The sequence below is a fragment of the Sciurus vulgaris genome (genome assembly GCF_902686455.1).
Source record: "Sciurus vulgaris genome assembly, chromosome: 8".
NCBI classification, from domain to species: Eukaryota; Metazoa; Chordata; class Mammalia; order Rodentia; family Sciuridae; genus Sciurus; species Sciurus vulgaris.
Genome location: NC_136468.1, coordinates 115,383,380 through 115,407,222, shown reverse-complemented (window position 1 = coordinate 115,407,222; position 23,843 = coordinate 115,383,380). Strand labels below are relative to the sequence as shown.

Sequence of the window (23,843 nt, the reverse complement as noted above, 5' to 3'; positions counted from 1 at the left end):
TTTCTTACTGGTATTAATTGATAAGCCTCTAGTAAACCTCAGTGTATTTCCTGTTCCTAACTCAGGAAGTGTTGAAGCATCTGACATAGGCCTACTTCTGGGAAAATACAGATGTTATTAAGAGTAGAGTAGATGGTGGGCCCAGATATCAAACTAAAAAACTTGATTTAAACAGGAAAAAGAAAGTATTGTCCTGGCAAGAACAGAAAGGAAGACAGTAGTCTACTTAGACTTAATCCTGCAGACAGGGAAAGGATTGGAGTTTTGCTATTGTTTGTTTGTTTAAACTGGGTCTCATTTTGCCCAGGCTATCCTATACCTGGGCTTAAATTAATCTCCTGCCTAATCTTCCTAAGAAACTGAGGCTACAGGTACATGCCACCATTTTGGCTCAGGATTAGATATTAAATGGAATGATGTTGGAAGGAATTCACTCAATTCTAAATTTTTCCTTTTAGCCATACCCTCTTAACAATAATAGTATTAATGATTATAATCATAATGATTATAATTATTATTATTATTTACAATCCCCACACATGTTATCTCTAGATATGCACCTTGAATACTTATATTGTAGTTGTTCCATTAGATGCAGAGATAATTGTCTACTGATCAGTTTAAATATAATTAATTACCATTTAACATTGTCTTAGTCTGGGCTGCTGTAAGAACAATACCAGAGAATGGGTAGCTTAAATAACACTCATTTATTTCTCACCATTCTGGAGGTTGGAAGTCCACAATCCAGGTGCTGGCAGATTGGGGTCCTGGGTTGCAGATATTGTATCTTCACTTGGTGAAGAGCAGAGAGAGAAGCAAGCCCTCTTCTGCCTCTTTTTGTAAAGCACTAATCCCATTCATGAGAGCTCCACCCTCATGACCTTATTTCCTCCCAAGGCTCTGCCTCTTTTTACCATTCCAGTGGGGATTAGTGTTTTAACACATGAATCGGGTAGAAGGTGGGGGAACAGTGTTCAGTCCACAGTGACATCACATGAAAATGTTTACATAGCAACATTTGACTCTTTAAAATAAAAATATTTTGTGACTTTATTAACATTGAAATTCCCTGACCTAATGTCATCCTTTTCTACCCTTGAGATACATGTGACCTAGAGACTAAGAATAAATGTGCTAGTGGCCAGACAGTGTTCACTTCTGGGCAATGCTAAGAATGACATGCATATTTCTCAGGCTCCAGAATTTCCCAAAGGACCATCCAGTTACATCTGCATTTAACCACTGCTATGACACATTTCTAAATTGTAGCTCACGTACTTCCAGACAGGTGTCTCCTTGTACGTTGTGCATCGTAAGGATTGCCTCACGATCATTTACCAGGGGAGATGGGCTAGACACCTGATTTTATCTTTGTAATATACTGAGTTACAAATTAATACTTAATCTCAGTGGACTGACCCATTCTCTGACCTTACCGGTAATCTACATTTGGATCCTGGCATACAGTCAGGAGCACTTGGCTAACAGAAAGTAGTTCCAGAGACCTATTTCCACAGAAGTACATGCTCTTTCCACTCTTTTTAAGGATCATGTGCATTTCAGAGTTCCAGACCTATAATTAGATGTGCTGAAGGTTGGATTTGGTTATGAGTGATGTTTGTTCTTTTCTATTGTGAGCCTGTGAATTTTTACATCTGGCACATAGTAGAACGAGAAGGAGAATCCCAGTCTATGGTCTCCATCCTGATCTGTTCTACATCCAGGTTAGCCTTGCAGAAGTCCATCGAAATTCAAGTGTCCTTTGGAGGCTTATGGCACTAGGAGCACTGTACTTGAAGTATTGAGCAATGGGCTTATTTAGTGTGCTAGACTGCCTGTAAATGTTTACTACTTTTAATTAAGCTCAATGTTGCCATTAACATTTTGTTCATAATTTCAGCTAGTTAGAATGTCAGCAGGTGGGTGCTTAGGGCCCCAATTTACCAGCAGCTTCATTGGAAGAAAGCAGCAGAGGGAAAAAGGGTAAGAATGTCACCCCATGAATTACTGTGTGCTCCTTCGAGTGCCTGGCACTTGCCAACATCCACACTGGGAGCTAGGCCAGAACTGCAGATGAGCCTCAAGGATACTTAGAGTAAACGGGTCTTCAGCTGAACAAGGGAGCATAAAGCATGCTCTGTGTTTTGAGAGAAGAGAGCAGATAATCAGTTGACAATATGTATTTGCTGCTGGTGTTTCAAAATTGGATCCTAAAAAGTGAGCTCAAGCATTTAGGTATTGAATCTTGCCAACAAGGAGGAGTTTCAGTTAGGAACTCACCATCTGTTATACTTCTAGTATTGTCAGGCTGAAAGGTGAGTGTGTGTGTGTGCGCGTGTGCATACGCATCCCAGAATCCTAGACAAGGGGCTCTAAATGTGTCTAAAAGCTGGTAGATTTGGTCTGCTTCTTCTCATATGAGAAATAGGATGCTGCAGAGCTTGGGTCTCAAAGCAGCAAATGCTTTTATATTAGTGTAACTCTGAAAGTGAAATAGTTTAGCAAATTCAGCTCTTGAAAGATGATTCAGTCACTAAATTTAGTACTTTGTACATGCTGTCCTTTTTTATACCAGGTTATGGTTATCAGTATTGGATGTACTCCAAGCCCTGACTGTGTCCTGAGCTTGGGTGGCTCTCTTTAGTTGGGTATTAATGGGAGAGAGAGAGACAGAATATATCAAGGAACGTCAGGGTACCATAGCAACAGGAGAGAAAGGGCCCTGGTTCCTCCAAACCACCATGTCTGTCACCCTTGTTCTCCACCCATCGTCAGCCACCCTTTGCTCCTTCAGTGACTGCAGCAGAGGCTGTTCACAAGTAGTGTTTGAGTAGGGCATATTTTGAGAGCATCTTTATGAGAGTTATGCCTTGTAGAATTTATCACTATTGGGCAGATTGGTAGAACTGTGAGCAAAAATGCCCTTAGCTTTTTGACTAATCAGGCAGAAAACATAGGGGAACAGAAAATGATCTATCCCATTACTACTAACTGTAGAACGTGATCTCATAGTGGATTTGGACCTGAAGCCTCCAAGAAGCTCCCAGGAGAATGAAAGAAGCTGATTCTGGACACAACAGCCTATATCCACTTTTGACTTGGGGCTTCCTCAACAGCTTTGAAGAAATGCGATTTATGATGCAACCTAGTGCACACATAGCTTTGTACATGTGTGTGATGAAAAGTGAGTTTCATAAAACAATTTTTATACGTGATGCCCTCTGATATTTTTAACTGATTTTCACATTCTTAAGATACAACCAAATGACTTGATTTCACAATCTACCAGTGAGATCACAGCCACTGGGAAACACTGTTCTGGCCTATAATATTGTAGGCTCACTGTTCACTTCAAACCAACACCACCACTGTTGCATCTCTGTGTATCATTGTAGTCCTTTAACAATTGTTCTCTGCTGAGAGGATTCTTATCATAGAATGATGTAGGTTTTTCTGGGAAACTTTCTGTTCGGTATGAAGTTCCATGTTCAACTAAGTATCCCTGTAGTTATCTGTCAAAAATGGTTACTGATTCCTATCTGTGGACTCTATTTTAGGCACCTCCTGCCATTTGCCTAAGGGTTACTGTGCTTTCTTCACATTGTCTCTTATGGTATTTCCAATTTGTACAGCAGCTTATAGAAGCAGGACCAAGGAAGAAGAGGGAAATCAAGTGGGGAAGCCCTGTGCTGTTGACAGACTCAGTATTGCCAGAGAGGCATTGTCTGTGTAAAAAACAGTTTCCTGAAATGCTGGCCAAGTCCATTCTTGGTGTCAGCAGGCAGTGAACTAGGTCAAGAGGTACAACATCCCCAGTGTCTTTTTTTCTAAATTTATTTAAAACACGGCACTAATAATGTTTACCTTGCATATGGATTCCCGACATTTGTGAAGCACTTAACCTGGTGTCTGTTATATAAGAAGTGCTCATAACTTCTCATCTTTATTTATTCTCTTGCTGTCTAATAAGTTACAAAAAGATTAGCAGACTGAAATAGCATTCATAATTATCTCACAGATTTTGTAAGTTACAAATGTAGACATAGCATAGATGGTTTCTCTACTCAGAATCTTAAAAGTCAGAAATCAAGGGATTGGTGCGGTTGTGTTCTCATCTGACCTTTGGAGTCTTCTTTCAAGTTCCTTCAGTACCTTCAGTTTATTGGCAGGGTTCAGTTCCTAATGGTTTTAGGACAGCTGGGGTTATTCACAGCTTCTAGAAATCACATTCAGTTCTAGCTGCATGGTCTCCTAAAACATGGCAGCTTCTCCTCAAACCAACGGGATAATTTTCCTGTCTGCTATATCAGGGTTTTCAATTATTATATACCTGTTTATTTGCCATTCCATAATCATGGAAGTGGCCCAATGTGTGTACAGGATAGGAGATTTACACTAAAAGGGAGGGGATTGTGCAGGGCATATACAGTAAAGAGTGAGAATCTTGGCCTATCACACTATCACAGTCATCGTGAATCTGACACTTGCTAATAAGACTCGTCTTTGCAAATTCATGATATGGAGCAATCTTAGTTTATAGTGAAGTATCTGAATACCACTGACCCTAACAGCAAGAGATCCTATATCTCCCTTGAATGTTCCCCCTCTTTCTCCACCCACATACACATACACACATAGACACAAGAGCAAGAAGATTTTGAGAAAGAAGAGCACCAAGCAATTGCAGATTGCTGTTTGTGTAGTGCTGGGTCCTTGCTGGTGTAGCCCTAGTCCAGGTTCTGTGCCCCCTGCTCCCTGACTGGGCGTTTCATTCTCTCACCTTCTGTGCTTAAACACCCTTCTCCAGTGTGCCACTGCAGGGCTCAAGGAGCAAGGACTGAAGGGGCCCCCAGCCCCCAAACACAGGCCCTTCTGTTAGCTCAGGTCATCTTGAAAGTGGACTTTTATGTGGTTTCTGCTTAGATGTCACCTTCTCTGAGTCATCCCTGAACACGCTATTTAAAATCATGTTACCCATCACCCCGATTCCCTCAACCTGCCCTGCTGGCACCTGCTTCCTTTTTCACTGCAGTAAAATTTATCACCATCTAAAATGGGTCCTGTTTTTCTTGTTTATTGTTTGTCTCCCTCTTTTAGAAAGAAAGTTCCTCCTCCACAGGGGTTCCCATCTAGGTTTGATTGCTCCACCCCAGGACCCAGCAGGGAGCGAGCTCCTAGCAGCTCCACCGTGGCTGCTTTTCTGATGCGTGGGCGCTCTGTAGGTGACTGTTACATATTAGTTGATGCAATCCACTGTCTTTTGGGAGCATCTCATTGACATTATAACAATTTGGGTTCTAGGTAGAGAAGTTCATGGGAAGATAGACTAGATGTGAAAACATCCATATTGTTTGTGGTTTTGTGTGTGAGTGTGTGTGTGTGTGTGTGTGTGTGTGTGTGGTAGGCGTGGCTGTTGTTGGGGGTGTTTCTCAGCTTAGTTGATCCTTGAAAGAATATAGGATTTAGCTGCAGTCCCTGCTGTGTGTTTACAAAGAGGCAGAACAAAGCTTAAAATTCCTTGGTGACCCCTCCTGCATTGATTTTCCACATGCATGTGTTAAAATGTCACACAGCTTCTAGAAATTAATCCCATTAATATGTACAATTAATACATGTTAAGAAAAATACATAAAACCTGCTAATAAATAAATATAAGAAATTTAAGCTTTATTTAAAAATGTGCGTGCACACACACACACATAAAATAAGCATAACCTTAGAGAAGTAGCTTTGGAGATCTGGTCTGCTGACTTCCAGGTCATTCTACTTCTTAACTAATACTTTCTACGCTTTTTTTTTTTTTTTTTTTTTTTTTTTTTTTAAACATAAAACAAGCCTATCTGTACTGCAGTACTCTGCAAATTCAGTGCCAAAAATCTTGGTGGAATTGCATACTTCTTCCATCTACCTTTTTTAAAGAAAAACCATTTTTTTTCACAGTTAGGTGATCCTCACATAATTGAGAAATAATCCACTCCCACCTGGACACAGATTGCTCTCGGAAAAGCTTCCCTATAAGTACGAAAAGGCAGAATCAAAGGGTTTGAACTTCCATAGCCTTTTCCCTTTCAAAAAAAACAAAACAAAACAGAGGAAACGAGGAAGGGCAGGAATAGAAGGAACTAAATGACTCATCAGAGGCCTGCAGTGGGTCCCTTCTCAGCCAGGGCCTTTCCCAGGTGGCTTTTCTGAGTGAGGATAGCCCCTGAGTCCATGCCCTCCCGGAGGCCCTAAGACCTCAGGCATGGTGAGGTATGTGGGGGAAAGAGGCAGTGTGAATGATCCTAAGGCTTATCAGCACTTTAAGTATGGATCATGTCCTAGAATCTTAAATTATCACTGAGAAGGGCGCCCACCATTCTACCTATTTTGCTAATGAAGAAACTGAGCCTCATGAGATTAACTTGCTGGAAGTCCCACAGCTAGCAAGTGGCAAGATCAGGACTAAGCCTTCTAACTTTTTGACTCCATAATCTCTGCTTTGGGCATTAGTGGACTTAGTGAGGTAGTTCGACCTTTTCCCCACCATCACGATTGAAGACTGAGCAGAGATCAATGCCTGTTGGTACCAGTCTGTGGCAGAACATCCTTCTGGGTGAAGATTTAGCAGGTTTAATGTCCATCTTGAGTCATCATGCCTCCCTAAAGGATCCCATATAGTAAGCACAGAACTTTGAATTACATGGGCTACATCTGTCTCATACTTCCTTTGGGCCACCAGACGGACAATAGGCAGCTCTGCTAGTTGTGTGGAATGCAGTGGGGGCAGCACTGTCCTTTCACCTATTTTTTCTTCTAATAATGCTTGCATTAAAACCTGGCCAGGACCTTGTGACTGGTTTGGCTGTTCCTTCTGACCCAGAATGGTGACCAGCCTGTGCACCTCTCTCTCTCTCCTGCAGATGCCGCTCCTATGAGGACTGCTGTGGTTCCAGGTGCTGTGTGCGGGCCCTCTCCATACAGAGGCTGTGGTATTTTTGGTAGGTTACAGTTCTTTCTTGTTCCCAAGTGCTGGTCTCCACCATTGCCCCCAGCCCTCAAGAGCTCTGCCCACTGTCAGTATTGTCACCACCTTAGTTCTATCGCCTTCACCTTGGACTGTGGCCTTTGGGATGGCCTGGGTCAGGAAAACCAGTACATGAGTTGGCTTCCTGAGGGTGGTTATGTCACAGAGCTTGCAGAAAGCTTATTCCATTTCCATAGGCTCCTGGTTGGGGAGGAAGAGTTACGCTTTTGGAGAGGTAGCTGGGTAACAACAGCCTCTCCCTTCATCAACTGTAGGATGAATGGAGCTCCATTTTGAAAATGGAGCTAAGACTGATTGTCCTAAGGAGTCAGAATCAGCAAATTGAGACTTGTGATGAAGTTTCTGCTGTCTGGAAAGCAATTCTCTCCATTCACCATGTGTCAGCAGAATCTTAGCTTTCAGGATTGGCAGCCTGCATCCTTGTCCCTCTTCCAGCTCCTTGGAGGAAAGTTTAAAGCATCATCTGAAGTCTCTCAAATCATAGAGGAGAGGATGGGATGCTGAGTTTCCACTATGGAGAGAAGCCTCAATTTGAATAACAATCCCCAGAGGATGCCCCTTTAGGGATCTCTGAGAATCCATTTGACACTAGATAATAGGTGTGTTAGTCAGCTCTTCATAGCTATGACTAAAATACCTGACAAGGAAACTTAGAAGGGAAGAATTTATTTAGAGCTTAGAATTTCAGAGCTTCAGTCCATGGTTGGCTGACTTCATTGCTCTGGGTCTGAGGTGAGGAAAGACATCATGGCAGAAGGGTATAGGGGAGGAAAGCTGCTCAGTTCATAGCAGCCAAGAAGTGGAGGGTGGGGGAGCCAGGGACAAAGTATAATCCCCAGGGGCACATGCCTCATGACCTACTTCCTCCAGCCACACTCTGCCTGCCTACAGTTACCACCCAGTAATCTATTCAAATTTATAAATCCATCAAATGGATCAATCCACTTACTAGGTTATAGCTTTCTTAATCTAATTTTTTCACCTCTGAACATTCCTGCATTGCCTAACATCAGCTTTTCAGTCGCCATCTCATATCTAAACCATAACAATAGGTTTTGCTTCAGATGTCAGGTGTGGCACAGCATCATGGGGAAGGATTTCTTTAAGACCAAAAGAGCATTTCTTAGACCCACCCATTCCTCCGTTCCCATATGATGGTGATGTCCTCAGGTGAACTCCACTAAGTGTTAAGACTTCATGCTCTTCTTGACTTAAGCTCCTTTACATGACTTTGAGATTCTGACCTTATTGACATTTTAAGATTTTATAAACCTTGTTGAGAACATTGCAGCAGCCACTTGAATTTTTGTGAGATTTTCTTTGACAGTTCTTCCCAATGTTTGATCAGACAAGCCAGCAGGGAATAAGGCCTGCACTTGTCACATGAGCATTTTCTTTAACAGCAACAGCTCCATTCACCAGCTCCTTGATTGGACTTCAGACATTTGGGGCCTGGGTCTCATCTGTGTCCTCAGCACCTGGCCAGGCCTCCCTGAGGACGACCATGAGCAGCCTTGACTGGATGGCTGCACCCTACTGAATGAGAGAGTGTTAATGTCCTACTTCCCCCACCTCACAGTTGCCGGTGTTTAAAACTATATGGGACGATGGATTGTTTTAGCCCAAGACTTCACAAATGTAAACACCTTTGTGTGCACCTTTGTGTAGAGGACCAGAACTAAAGTAGGGGAGGAGGACAGGTGGGAGGTGGCATTTCAGAGAGTAACCTAGTTTGAGAACATGCTCTTACCCAGGAGTAGCTTCCTGGGACCTCATGGCACAAGGAGGCAGGACTGTCAAGAGCATGAAACCCTGATCCCCAAAAGGTTTGGAGGTATTCAAGTCGTCTAAAGCATAACATGAATGATGATGAGTTTGTGGGAATGCCCAGAAAACAGAAAAGAAAAGAAACAAAAAAAACCAAAAAAAACAAAAACAAAAAACAAACCAAAAACCAATGTCAAAGTTCATTATGTGATTAAAAAAGAAAAAACAAAAATGAGAGTCCACAGTGTTAGGGCTTCTCAGCTTCTGTTGGTCTTCCTGGGAAATTTTACCTGAACTGGCAACCAGGTAATTTGGAGCTGTTGACTAGGGTCATGTGTCATAGACAGGACCCCTCAATGAGATGGCACACAGTTACTTAGCAGGATCCCACACACAGAGAAGCTATTACAAGTCCCGTTGAATAGCATCAGGCTCTTGCAAGATCAGATCAGAGTGCCACCTGCCAGAAGGTTTGGTCAAGTTGCTAGAATTGAGATTCAGACACAAGGTTCAACTTGCCAGAGAACACCTTGCAATGTGAGTTTCAGGTGCCCCAGCTAAAATGCAAAGAATACTTTAACTCTGCCCCATATCTTCCTTCTCTCAGTAAATATCAGGTGTCTAATGCACACCAGGTGTTTGGTGTGGGTTCTGTGGAGAGACCCTTATGGTAGTCAGGCTCCTGAAAGAGACAGATGTCTGAGCAGATAATTTCAGGTAAATAATTTTAAACCAGCGCTCTGCAAATAACTCACAGATCCTCTGATGCCAGAAGTTTGGGAAAAGCTAGAAAACTTTTGAGTAGTTCTTCAGAGAGGGTGTCCTTATCAAAGAGACAGCACATTGGAGGGTTAGGAACATAAGAAGGGTACACATAGGAATAGAGCAATGGGAGGCTTCTGTCAGGGGATAGACATTTGGTGAAGATGATAAAGCTGACCAACTCTAAAATCGTGAATGATCTTTAACCAAGTAGACCTGAATGAAATTGTCAGGATTAGGAACGGTGGGCTGATAACACCTCTGATTACAATTGGAAAGCACACAGGGTCCAAATGATGACCAGCAGGTGTAGCCTGTGAGTGAGCCTGCTGCTAGGGCTTCTCATGCTGGGTTCTGGAGTGGGTTCCAGGCAACAGGGTTTGCATAGCAGCTGTACCCTGGCCACGGGGGCTCTCAAGAGTTGAGAATGGCTGTACTAAAGTCTAGGGGGAACACAGCAAAGAGTTGCAAAAACAAACTAAAATTAAGAAACCAAGTTGTTTCTAATGATATAAAAGGAACAAGACTTCCTCCCTTAATCCCTGGAAAGTTTCCAGACCCTATCAAGCAACAAGAGATTATGCAGTGAACAAGCAACTTGTAGCTCCTAATACTTTAAGAACTACTTTTCTCATTGTGTATCACACCTTTCCCCCTTAACTGACCTGCTACGGCTTCCCTTTCCTTGTTCATAACGTTCTTCTGCCCCTTTGTCAGTTCCTCTCTTCCAAAATAAATTCTCAGCCTAATAAATTTCAACAAGGAATGAGTCAAGTGGTGATTAATAACTAAACCAGGAGTTGGTCTCCTGCCATGTGACTCTGCTATCCCTGCCTCATACTTGTTCTGTGTCACACGGTATGAGATACAAGGTCATTTTTCCTCTAGGAAAAATTAAAAACAAAAATATCCATTTGGCAGTGGAATCAACATTTTGGCTTTTTGACTTTTTTCATGGAGTAGACCAAGATCTCAGATAACTTCCGTATTTTGCTATCCAGGGAGCTGGTCTCTTAGCAGTCATAGTATTTGAGAAAATAAACCCTTGAACACACTTAGCCTCTCTATGCTTTATATAGTACCACTTAGATATTTTCAGTTGAAGGTCAGGTTATCTCTGACTCCACCCAAGCGAAATTAGTTTTCCTTCTTTCTTTTCTTTTTTTCTTTTTTCTTTTTTTTTTTCTTTTTTATTTTTCCTGTCCTGGGGATTGAACCCAAGGGTACTTAACCACTGAGCCACATCCCCAGCCTTTTTTTGGAAACAGATTTTCACTAAGTTGCTGGGGCTGGCTTTGAACTTGCAATCCTCCTGCCTCAGCCCAGCCTCCGGAGCTACTGTGATTTCAGGTGTGTTCCATCTCACCCAGCAGGAAATTGGATTTAATCTGTTTCTCTCTGAGATCCCAGCATATTGCTGAGGGTTGCCTTACTCATCAACACCCTGCAGTTTGGATCTTTCTGACTGCCGGGACTATATCTGTTGTCCCCGCTTCCAGCCACAGAACCTTTTTTTCTGTGTCTGGTCCCTGAACTTCTCCTGCCATGGCAACTTTACCTGCACTGTTCTTTCCACCCAGAATGTTTCTTTCCTTCTCTCCAGCTTGTCTCTTCCTATTACATAGGATCCAGCTCAGGTGTCACTGAAGGGCAGGGTGCTTTTTTGATCTTCTTTACTACAACAGCTACCTTTGTGTAAACCTTGTGGTGCACTGAATTGGACATTGAAAAATGTTTAAAATGGTGAATTCTGTGTAATGTATATTTTATCACACACACACTAGCACACCTGCAAAACCTATTCTTTCATCCCTCATTTTTCTTTCTTTGTACTTAACAGAGTTATAAATAAATAATTGTGTATATTTTTTGTTTACTGTCTCCCTTCCCTGTTAGGAATTAAGTTCCGTTTTGAGGGGGAACCTCACCTGCTTTCCTCACTGTCATTTCTCAGCATGGTGCCAGGGGCATGCAGGTACTTAACAATTGCTTGTTGAATGAATAATGAATTAGGAAGCAACACAAAGGCAACACTTGCAGTCCTTTCCTCAATCATTTTTCTGTCTCCTCCCTTTGATTTTTCTCCCTGTTCCATGTTCCAAGGTAACCAGTAAGTTCTTGTCATCTGACTGAGGACCTTGCTCTTAGCATCATGTTAAGTGAAAGGCCTTAACATCCACTCCTTTCTTAATTTTTTTTTTTTTTTTTAATGTGTGGAATGGTCCTATTGCCCATGACCAGCTCTGCTGTGTGTTTATCCTGTGCAAAGGTAATAATAGGCTTTCCTCCATCAGTGTGGGTATGTTGTGTGAGATTCTAGTAGATTCTATGGGTTCCATCACCATGTAAGTTAAGAGATGGGCAAGAGTTTCTCTGTTTTGTCTTTCAGTTTTGTCTATCATTTTTGACCCTTCTAAGAGTAACTATGTTCTTTTCAGGAAACAAAAGGTATAGGGAAGTGGGAAAAAAAATCATTCATTCACTCAATCATTCTGTAATCATTTGCTGAATGCTGAAGATGTGAGCCAATGAGAATTCCTAGATGAAATGCACAAAGGTGCTATCCTTAAGGCACTTGGCACCACAATCAGACTTCAGGGTCAAATGTGGAGAATGTTTACCCATACTTAGATCCTGAAGTTTTCTCAATTGTCAGCTTTTCTACTTATTATATTTTCTTCATTCCTGTAGTTTTTCTACAATTAATGTGTGCTCTAAGAAGCGTATTTTTGATTCATTATAGATCCTCATATAATAATGGAGACAGCTTTCGGAAAGGTTAAACACGTTCACCCTCATGGCTTTGACAGTGAAGTATGGAAAATGGGGGGAACGGTGAGGCAAAGACTGGATCTGCTATGACTTTGAGACAGAATCTAGGCAGCATCTTCTGTTCAGATTAAAATATATTGACCTGATGTCAGATCCATGGACTTTAGGAAGTAATTACACCAGTGCTTTGAAACCAGTTAGCCATTTGGAGGTATTTGAGGCACAGGTCTCACAGAGCACCTCAGTCTTAGTGGCTTCTATCTAAGGGACATCCCAGGAGTCTGCAGGCCAAGAATCCACCTTGCCCCATCCCACCATGCCCTCTGCCCCATCCCTGGATTACCAGGGAAACCATGAAGCCTATGAGTCACACGACTGAGCCCTGGGGCTTCCTCTCAACCTCCTAAATACTCTGAGCTCCAGCCTCACGTCTGGCTCTCCTCAGGTTCCTCCTGATGATGGGTGTACTGTTCTGCTGCGGAGCTGGCTTCTTCATCCGGAGGCGCATGTATCCCCCACCGCTGATCGAGGAGCCCGCGTTCAACGTGTCCTACACCAGGCAGCCCCCAAACCCAGCTCCAGGTCAGCCCGCCCCCTGTCCTTGTCTCTTCTCCCTATAGTTATTTTTTGTCTTCTATAAACATTTATAAAGGGTACTGACACAGAGTATGCCATGAGAGAGAAAATTCAGGCCATTTTATTCATTTAAATGTTGATGACCAACTTTATTGTTCATTTGTGCTGGTAACAAATGCACCATATATAAAATTATAGATTCATTACCTCATATTCTTACATCTTTATTGGTGCATCTTGTATGCAGTTCATATATGCATATTATCTTGCTCTGCCTTTTTCCTTAAAAATTATTTCATGTGTAAGTTTCTGGGTAGGAACAGTAATTCCCCTGCCATTCTTAATGCTTCTAGACGTAATTTTGTGTTACTAAATACTAATTTGCTTAGATATTCTATGATTGCTGATAATTTCTGGTTTTACCTTTTATTTATTCATCTATTCAGTGTATTTATTGTGCACTTACTAGTATTACAAGTGCTGATGTAAACATTTTTGTTCAAGTTACATTGGTCTTTTTAGGGCATATCACCTAAAGCAATGTGTCATGGTCCAAGAGAATTAGCTATTTCTTAGCTACTAGCTATTAGCTATTTCTTATTTAAAGCTATTTTGCCTTAATTCAGACTCTCTCATATACCATGGTGGGCCACATTGGCTCTAGACATTGGCTGGTGCACATTGTGTGTGAGGTCCTGCTTCCTTGGAAGGAGCTTTCTGAGAATGCAAGGGAGACCAGAGCTTCAGAGGGCTGGAAGGCTTTGCTCATTAGACCTCTGGGCGAGTGAACATGTGTGCATTGAGGCTAAGGGGTAGGTTTGTGGCTTGTGTTCATGCTGCTCTGCTCCCAGTTTCTACTTGAGAGATGGGGGGTGATGTCTGTGTGATTGCACACTGCAGGTAGATGGTCAGAATTCCCAAAGCAGTTCTTGCCTTGGCTTTTACAAAGTTTTAATTAAATAAAATAAATCAGTCTTATAGTATCCAGGCTAGAATGAACAAAATTGTTATGTAATAATTAAAAGTTTGTTAAGAGGGTAGGTCTTATATTAAGTGTTCTTATCACTCACAAAAAAATACTAATAGTAAATAAGAGGCTAGAGAAAACTTTTGGAGGAGATAGATATGTTTATGGTATACATTATAGTAGTGATTTCATGGATATTTACTTGTTGCAAACCCATGTTGTATACACTGAGTACAGCTTTGTGCTTATCAATCACACCTCAAGAAAGTGGTTTAAAATAAGAAAGAATTAGGGGATTTGAATGTAAAGGGAAAAAATAGTCTTCTCTCTTCTGTTCTCCTGATCATGCTTTCCTTAAGATGCAAAAAGAACACAGCTGGTCATTTGCACATTGCTTTTTCATGGTTTTCTTCCACCAGATATTTTGCAGGATTTTCCTTTAAAATTTTTTTTCTTGGCTGGGCATGGTGGCACATGCCTGTAATCCCAGTGACTTGGGAGGCTGAGGCAGGAGGATAGCAATTTCAAAATTAGCCTCCACAACTTGTGAGACGCTGTCTCAAAACTGGAAAAAAAAAAAAAAAAAAAAAAGGACTGCAGATGTGGCTCAGTAGTAACCCAGTACCCCTGGGTTCAATCCCCAGTTCAACCCCTAACCCCCCAAAATTTTTATTTATTACTTTTTAATATGTTACCCAGAAAGATATGAATATATGTTTCCCATAAAAGTTTGTTGGGAGACGTACATTAAACTGCCACTCAGGGTTAGTACCATTTTGTAAACACACATGAATTTTATTCTTTCATGTTTTTTGTTTGTTTGGCTTTGGGTTTGGTTGTCTGTTTGTTGGCAATGCTGGAAGTTGAATCCTAGGCCTAGGAAAGCACTCTACCCTTTGGTACATTGAGCTATACGCCAGCCCTATTAGTGTTGAATTCATATTTGATCCCAGGGTGAAATGCACATTTTTCAGTTAAACTGGAAGGCCAAAACCATCATTCATTGGAATTCATCAGGATGAGGTAGAGAGTTTTTGGTACAGAGAAAGCAACCCATGCCCCCATTGGTGCACATGACCACACTGGCCCACAGATGCAGGATGCCATGCTGAGTGTCAGGAGCTGTTGCTCCTCCATTTATCTGCCCTGGGGCAAATGTAAGCAGGTGATGTGATTAGATCCACATTTTTAGCTGTATAGTTCCCCTGAATGTCCCATGGCATCTGGATATTAGCAGAAGAGAATGCATCCCTGTGTGCTCTCCTTCCTCCTGCCAGTCTTTTTTTTCTGTGTAGCCATGCACCCTGTCTATTGGTGAAATCTGTATCCAACGAATAGGTAGGTCATCAGATTCTACCAAATTTTACTTCAGACCTTTATCTCACCCTGAGCAGCTCCTACTACAAGTTTTCCCAGCCGTGGGTCTCCCCTAGCTCTTCTGTCTTCCACATGTTCACCAGAAAGTTCTAAGAAAAAAAAGCTTGTAAGTAGTTAGTCTTCTGCCTCAAAGTCTGTGTTGGCTTACTTTGCTCACAGCTGCAAGTCCAGACTCCGTAGCCAACGACCCAGGCTACTTCACACCTCACCCAACTTCTCCCTACACCTTTGCATCCATTCCTCTGTGCCCAGGCTGAATGACCTCCTTCATCTAGTCCTGCTATCCCACCAGCCCCACACCTGCCTGGGAAACACCCACTCTTCCTCCAGGATGTTACTTTGTATTTCCTTCAGGATGAAATCACCCCTGGCCATTCCCTTTCCTTACTGCCTTCCCTGAGTGTTCTGCCTCCTCCTTTAACAGCTTGTATTGTGGTGGGCTTTGGTCTTGGCCTGTTTAGTGCTGCTATAACAGAATACCAGAATCTGGATAATTCATAAAGAACAAATTTATTTCTCATGGTTCTGGAGGCTGGGAAGTCCAAGATTGTGGGGCCAGCATCTGATGGGGGCCTCCTTGCTATTTCACAACATGGCATAAGCTATCACATGAGTGAGAGAGATTAAGAGATTGAATTTATGGTCTCAAGCCCTTTTGTAATTTGGCATTTTGGCATTTAACTCATTCTTGAAAGTGGAGACCTCAGTGACCTAAATGTCTCCCATTAGGCCCACCTCCCAACACTGTTGTTTTAGGGATTAAGTTTCTAGAACTTGCTTTTACGGGGGACACATTCAAACCATAGCATTGTTAGTCCGTGTATACAATAGGCTCCCCATTCAGTTGTGTGCAGTACTCAGAGTAACAGGCACCAAGGAGGTGCCTAGCCCCTGTCTGTGAGCCAAGTGAACTGCAGTTGCTCCTGGGTTTACAGCCTGGTAAACTTGGGCTTAGAAGCCATAACTGGAACCTAGAGGACCCCAGACCTGTAAAAATTATTCTTTTGGCTCATATTTACTCTAAACCCAATAAGGAACCAGCAGGTATGTGGAATACCAGTGCACAGCCTGAATCCCAGCCCTGCGTGCATGGTGTAACTTGTACACTGGTGCGATATCGCCCATAGCACACAAATAATTAGTCCACCCTCCGTATCTGAATGTTCCATACCTGCAGATTCAACCAAGTCTTTATCAAACATATTTAAAAAAAAAAAAAAAGCATCTGTATTGATCACGTAGAGATTTCTTTGTCATTTGTTCCTAAACAATAGAGTATAACAAATATTTATATATTGTTTACATGGTATTAGGTATTATAAATGATTTAGAGATAATATAATGTATACAGGAGGATGTGTGGGGGTTACATATAAATACTGTGCCATATGTAAATATTGTGCCATTTTGTGTAAGAGACTTGACTATCTACAGATTTGGGTATTCAAGAGGGATCCTGGAACCCAAGGATAACTATATATAGTTACTGACCATAATGAGAGTTAACGCACAAAGTTGAGGATGCTTGGAAACCATGTAAGTGGAAAACCCCATCTGGTACTCAGATCCAAAAGGATTCCCACAGAAAGGTCATTTGGACTAAAGAGGAAGTAGCAGTATTTAACCAGGACTGAAGTGGGGGAAGGGGTAGGAAACTGAGGACTTGAAGGTGAGGTCCCATGGATATCCTGTCTCATCAGCTTTTTTTAAAATGCCCACAGAGACTTCTAAGCTACAGAGCTCCAAACAGCTGCTGTTAGTCCCAGCAACCACAGTGGTAACTATAGGATTCTGTAGAAGGGATAAATTTAACAATCTAAACTAGGACCCTGGCATGGTGGCACATACCTGTAAACCCAGTGACTCAGGAGGCTGAGGCAGGAGGATGGCAAATTCAAAGCCAGGCTCAGCAACTTAGTGAGGCCCTAAGCAACTTAGCAGAGTCTGTCTCAAAATAAAAAGGGCTGGGGATCTGGCTCAGTGGTTAAGCACCTCTGGGTTCAATCCCCAGTACCAAAAGCAACAACAACAAAAAAGCAAAACAACAACAACAACAAAAAAAACTAAACCAAGAGAGATAACAGAAAATACCAACTGCCTCTGTTAAATACCTCTGAAAGCATTTCACCTTTTTTTGTTTTTTTGTTTATATGTGTAGCAGTGGCCAAAATATAGCAAGAGAAAGTCAGAGATTCCTAAATGCTACAGCTCCCACATCCTTCCCTGTCATACTGCTGACAGGGCCCCATCCATATGTCCTTCAGGTTAAAGAGAAAAAATAGACTTCATTCATTCATTCTTTCACTCATTCACTCAGGTAGCATTAACTAACTCCAGGGGCCAGAGTGAGTGAAATATGCTCATTACCCTCAAACAGTTTAGAAACCAAACTTAGAAACCCAAGCTAAGGCAGAGCCATGACCTGTAGGGGTAGGAGGGATTGGGTTTCAGGATTGGTCTCCACTGAACTCAATGCATTTGTGATTGAATGAGAGGAGGGGGTGTAGTTCAGGGGCTACAAAGGAAAAGAAAATTAAATTATAGTCTATCTTCTTTATGAAATGTCATATAGCCACTGAAGTTGATAATCAAGATCAAGACTATAGCAGCTGGGTGCAGTGGTGTGCACCTATAATCTCAGCAACTCAGGAGGCTGAGGCAGGAGGATGGGGAGTTCAAAGCCAGTCTCAGCAAAAGCAAGGTGCTAAGCAACTCAGTGAGACCCTGTCTCTAAATAAAATACAAAATAAGGTTGGGGATGTAGCTCAGTGGTCCAGTGCCCATGAGTTCAATCCCCGCCGCTACCCCACTTCCGGGAGGGGCGGGGGAGATCAAGGCTACATAACTGTATGGCAAGAAAATAAAAAGACACATTTAGTGAAGAGAGAAGTGGGTAATATCTTGAGCAGAATGGGTACACTGTCAACAGTGTGACCACAAAAATGTAGGTAGTGAGATTGGGGGTAATCGTAATGAAATCTTTGGTGTTATTTTGATTTAAGTTTTTAAAAAATTATTTCCTTTGACTTTTTTTTTAATGAAGTAGTTATAAGTACATGGAGAGTACCTAGGTTGTTCCATAGCTTAGCTATTGTGAATTGAGCTGCTATAAACATTGACATGGCTGTGTCACTGTAGTATGTTGATTTTTAATTCAGATTCTGCTGTCATGTATAACTAACAAGAACCAGTTTTTTAAAAAAGTGGCTGGAGCATTCTCATTGGGAGATAGTTTTATTTCTTTCAAACTGCACATTTATAATGATTTCATTGATGATTGGCTGACTGTTCCAGTGCCTCAATCCTATAATAAATCTATCAGCCCCCAGTGATGGTGGCCAGCTGGCTAATTGACACCAACTGTAAGAAAATGGAAATGGGGGGAGGGTGTTTTGACAGTTTAATTGCTCTCCAAATCATAACTGAAATAAAATTGGGACTGCTTCTGCAGTGAACAGTCATCCCATGGTACCTGTGGGGAGTTCCAGGACACTGCCCACTCCTGTGGATCCAAGGATGCTCAAGTTCCTAATTAAAAATGGTGTAGTATTTGCATATAACCTATGCACATCTCTCCCTATACTTTAAATCATCTCTAGATGATTTATAATTAAATGCAATTGCTATGTAAATAATTATCCTGTATTGTTTAGAGGATAATTTCCATGGGAAAGAAGTCTGTATATGCTCAATATAGATGTAGTGTTTGTTCTCTTGAATATTTCAATCTGTAATTGGTTGAATCTGAAGATGCAGAACTCAAGTACACAGGGAGGGCCTACTGCAATCATTTTTCTGAGTGATAGTATTTTAGCTTTGCAGAGATGGTGATGGAACAGCCTCTCCCCACTTCTAACCCCTGTGGCTCTAAAATTTCCATTTTTGTTTTCCCCTACCACCATGGAAGGAAGAGTGGAATGAGGGGACCTGGTTGGGTTTGGGGAGTCCTATCCTTCATGGGGGTCTCACTTTCATGGCTTTTCACTTAAACTGCTGCCAATAGCCTTCTTGGGCGGGGGAGGGCATTATTTTGGATTTTATGGTTTTGGTAAAAGAAATTAACTGGAAATATTTACAGTTATTTGTTTAAAAAGCACAAGTGACAATTTACTAGTAATGCTGTCATGGCTACCAAATTATTTCTTAACAGTCACCTCTGATGGCAGAAGGTGACTGGTTGGCAAGGGAATTAGGGTGAGAAATTTGTGGTTGCAACAGTGGCTTCATTTGGAGAAGCCCAGGGTCAATCACTGCTTCAACATGATGTGTCTCCTGCTGCCCAGGAGTATTTCTCCTCAGAGTTCAGCACTGTCAGTTTGATTTTCTGTGTCTCTCTCTCTGTCATTCTGACTCTAGTTGTTCTCTTTCCAACCTGAACATTCCCTTTCCCTTTCTCCAACAAGTCAATTACTGTTACAATTTATTTGCACTATCCAGTTCACATAAAGTAGATACACATGTAGAATGTTCTGCCCTACAAAAGCAAGAGGATTTTTTTGTTTGTTTTAGTTAAGAATGACAGATAACACATTTCACAAAGAGCCTGTTTCATAAAGGAAGGGATTTTGTTGTTGTTTTGATTTTCTGAGATGGGGTCTTGCTATGTTGCCCAGGCTGACCTCAAACTCTGGGGCTCAAGCGATTCTTCTGCCTTAACTTCCTAAATAGCTGGGACACAGATGTGTGCTACAGAGGACAGAACTTTTTAATCTGTTATTAACATCAATCACAACAAAGAGATTTTAGACCTATAATCTTTGATCAGGGGAGCAGAAACTTATGTAAATGTAAATCCCCCAATAATTGTTCTCTGTTTCGCCAATGATAGAGTAAAACAAAGTCTGAACCCCATTTAGAATGACCGTTATTGCCCTTCCACAGGTGGGGAAAGGGAAAACTTGGGCCAAACAATACAGAATGCTCCTGTATTGTAGTGAGGTCTTTGACTCCTCTAAGTGATGTCATATGTGAATATCCTTCAGTCACTCACCAGGTGTTCTGTGAGCATATGTCCTGTGTGTTTAGCCACAGGAAATACAGTGGTGATAGAAATAGTAGCAGTTCCTGCCCCAAGGTTCTGACCTTTGCTTCTCATAGAAACTTAACTTCTAACCTTTGCTCTATTAGAAAAACGTAGACGCTATAAAACCCAAAACAAAAACTGAATTTTGAAACCCTTTTTATTTCATTCAGATTTTCTGTGCAACTAACAAAAATATGACGTGTGTTCCATTTTGTCTTCCTTTTACCTTCTCAGTTGATAAACTATAGTTTCTTATGCTATATTTTTTCTCTTTTTAAAAAGACTTTTAGTGAATTGATAAGATACTTCAAAAAGATGTGAAGTCATGTTTTCCTGTCTGCTGTTTGTTGTCTATTAATATTTTAGCCCTTGCTTCTCTGGTGGAAAAGCTGTCCATGGGGAAACTGGCCTGGCCATTCGTATGAGACCTGTAAAGATTATTATTATCTTTGAAAACAAAGAGAGAGAGCTTTGAGCTGGAAATGTAGCTGACAGGGATGTTTTCTTAATTCCCTTTGATCTATCACAGACAGAAGGAAAAGAAAAAATATATAAAATCACAGACTCTCAGGACTGGTCCTAAACAAACAAAAAGAAGCCCTACAAATTGTTTGAACTATTTCTGGTAACTGTATTTTCGTTAACACCATTGGTATTTTGACACTGCTACCTGTGCATGTTGTGGGCTTGTGTTGTAGGTAGTTGGGAGGAAGAAGATACATACTGTGTTAGTTTCCTCAGATTGCCCTAAAAATTACTACAAATATGGTGACTTAGAATAACAGAAATGTATTTTCTCACAGTTCTAGCCAAAAGTCCAAAACCAGGGTGCCAATTGGGTTGATTGTTTGGGGACTCTGGGAAAATTAGTGTGTACTTTCTATGCTATTCTGTACATCTTTTAAAGATTCTGTTGTCCTTGTAGTTATTTCTCCCTTTTCTTTCTGTTTTGAGGTGCCTTTCCCCTCCCTTTTTCTTAGTTTTGCTAAATGTTTATCTTGTTAAATATTTCAAAGAAAATTTTTGAAAGAATCTCGAGGCTGATGGGGTTCTGAAGGAGCCAGTAGGACTTACTAAAGGGTTGGGATGAAAGGGGTGATCTTTTGTGATTTAGATTTCTTTTTGTAAGGAGTAATACTAATAATATTATGTCATGAGGATCAGTAGGCACTTTCGAAGTTTCTCTCTCTTGCTACTCAAAGTGTGAGATGCAGGCATACATAGTCTCTGGGAGCTTGTTACACAGGCAGACTCTCTTGCAAAACCCCCAGCTCAGCCCAGACCTGCTGAGTCAGAATCTATATTTTAACATGATCCCCAATGATGCAGAGTAGTGTCTGCACAGAGAACTTTTTTGATAAAGTACAAAAAAAAAAAAAAAAAAAAAGAGGAAGGATGAGCCTTGGTGGCAATAGTAACATATCTTGCATGTTAAGCATTAAAACTAATGTGAAAACCTTTGAAACCCTCAGGATCAGTATAGAATTTAGTCCTTATTTTCGTTAAAGTAACATTGCTATAGCTTTATATTCTGGTATATTCTCCAGGATCTGTTCCATGAAATACCATGTAATTATTTTTATTAGCATAGTTATTTTTGCTTCTGTTTTAAGAATCATGAGTAGTTAACAAAACTAAAACTGTTTTGTATTCAACTTCGGATTTATACAACCAGGAAAGAAAAAGTTAAAACTCTTAGTGAGGGGATTTTACTTGCTACTTGCTTTGCTCACAGAATTAGTCTCTCTGCCTTTTCTTAGAAGGGCCCCGATATCTTAAAATAACATCCATGTGTGTCTCAGCAGTATTTAAAATATGTAACTTTTACACACGTTGATGAGTCAGCCATGCAGGCCTACAGCCTAATACAGATATGCCTTTTCACCCCCTTCCTCTCCTCTTCCCCAAAAACCAATGGAAGAAGGTCTTTTTCTTTAATGGATAATATATGCCACTCAAGAGCAAACATACAAAGTCTTCTTTTCCCAGTTTCTTTTCTCAGAATTCCACACTTTCCCCACTCAGTCTCCCCATCTCAGTCAAGGTACCTCTGCTCTTCCTAACTGGTCTTGTCTTTTTGTGTTCACCTTCCCCGACTTCCATCTATTTCCTACAAAGCAGCCAGAGTCAAAAACTGAAGACAGAGCTTCTGCTTCCATTTGTCCAGAGGTTACCCATTTCATTGACATCAGAAGTCCTTTCCATGGCCAACAACCTTCTCAGCTTCATGTCCTCCACAGCTACCTGGCAACCTTGGACCTCTCCCACTGCTCCCCACTTGGCCCATTCTACTCCTGCCACACACTGGCCTCTTATCTTCCTCAGATCTTCCAGGCTGCCATTTTGGTATCTTATGGACTGTGGCTCTTCTTCCGGAAAGGCTCTTTTTCCATCCACACCTACGCCTGTGCTCATGGAAGTCTCCTCTATCACCCTCTCACTAGATACACATTTTCATTTTTACTACTTATGACCAACTAACATATTTTTCTTATTTACCTTGATTCTTATCTCTCTAAACTCCAAGAGCCATAAGAACTGGAAATTTTGTATTTTTTTTTTTTTTTTATTGCTACATCCTAGTGCCCAAAACAGTGATGGCATTCAGCAAGAATTCAGTATCTTTTGAATATGCAAATGAATAGAGGATTCAACAAACATGTGAATACAAAAACAGATACAATGTATGTGAGACTTACTTTTAGAAGTAGATTTTGTAGCCTTATTCTTCCCTAAGTTTAAAATATGAAAGCAAATGAGCTGAGCTGTCCTCAAGAGTTTAGTAAAATAAATTCATAGAAAGTAGGAAAAAAAATGAAAATTAAATTTAATTATATAAAACAAAAAATAAAATTGTAAATCTGAAAGTGCTAGTGTTTGGTAAAATGTAATAAAATAAATAATATTGTATTTTCCACATACAATATGTATTGTATGATAATTCTAATCAATAAAGGAGAAAAAAGCAAAAATATAAATATAAATTAAAAGATTACAGATCCAAAGGAATTTAAAAATTAAGAGACATTCATGAATTGAAAAATTTTGGTAAGATGAGAAAGTGTAGATTACTAAAGATGAATTAAGGCCTGAAAATTTCAATAATCTGAAAAGCAAGCAAAAATTTAAAGAAGTTTCTAAAGAATTATCTGCCTGAATGACTAAATTCATATGGGGTTTTTAAAAAACTTGTAAGAGAAGTTAGTGAGTATATAGATTACTATAGAGCATGCAAAACTATGGAACTGTACTTACTCTTGTAAAACTAGAGTTGGAAACAAACACCAAAATAAAATATTAAATTATATTTAGTAAGCACAGATCAAAATCAGGAAGCCTTATTAAATAATATTTTAAAAGGATAAATCATCAAAACTAGTCAGGATCTAAGAAAGAAAAGATAGTTTAATATTAGGCAGGCTATTAACATTGTAAGCTTCATCAAAAAATTAATTATTTCAATAGATGCTGAAATCTATCAATAAAATTCAATATATGTACCTTATCAAAAGTTTCAAAACTAGAAACATAAGGCTTTTTCTTTGTATTCATTTTTTAATTGATACATA

General features: G+C 40.7%; 1 protein-coding gene across 4 annotated transcripts in view; it reads left to right on the top strand.

The window, feature by feature from the left end:
• The window catches only part of VOPP1 (VOPP1 WW domain binding protein), a 101,407-nt gene that overhangs the window by 66,308 nt on the left and 11,256 nt on the right, over positions 1–23,843 (top strand). For all 4 annotated transcript variants that reach the window (XM_079151516.1, XM_079151519.1, XM_079151518.1 and 1 more), the window contains 2 exons: positions 6,906–6,983; positions 12,777–12,913. In XM_079151516.1, the coding sequence (XP_079007642.1) occupies positions 6,906–6,983; positions 12,777–12,913 (215 nt within the window). The remainder of the gene's footprint in view (positions 1–6,905; positions 6,984–12,776; positions 12,914–23,843) is intronic.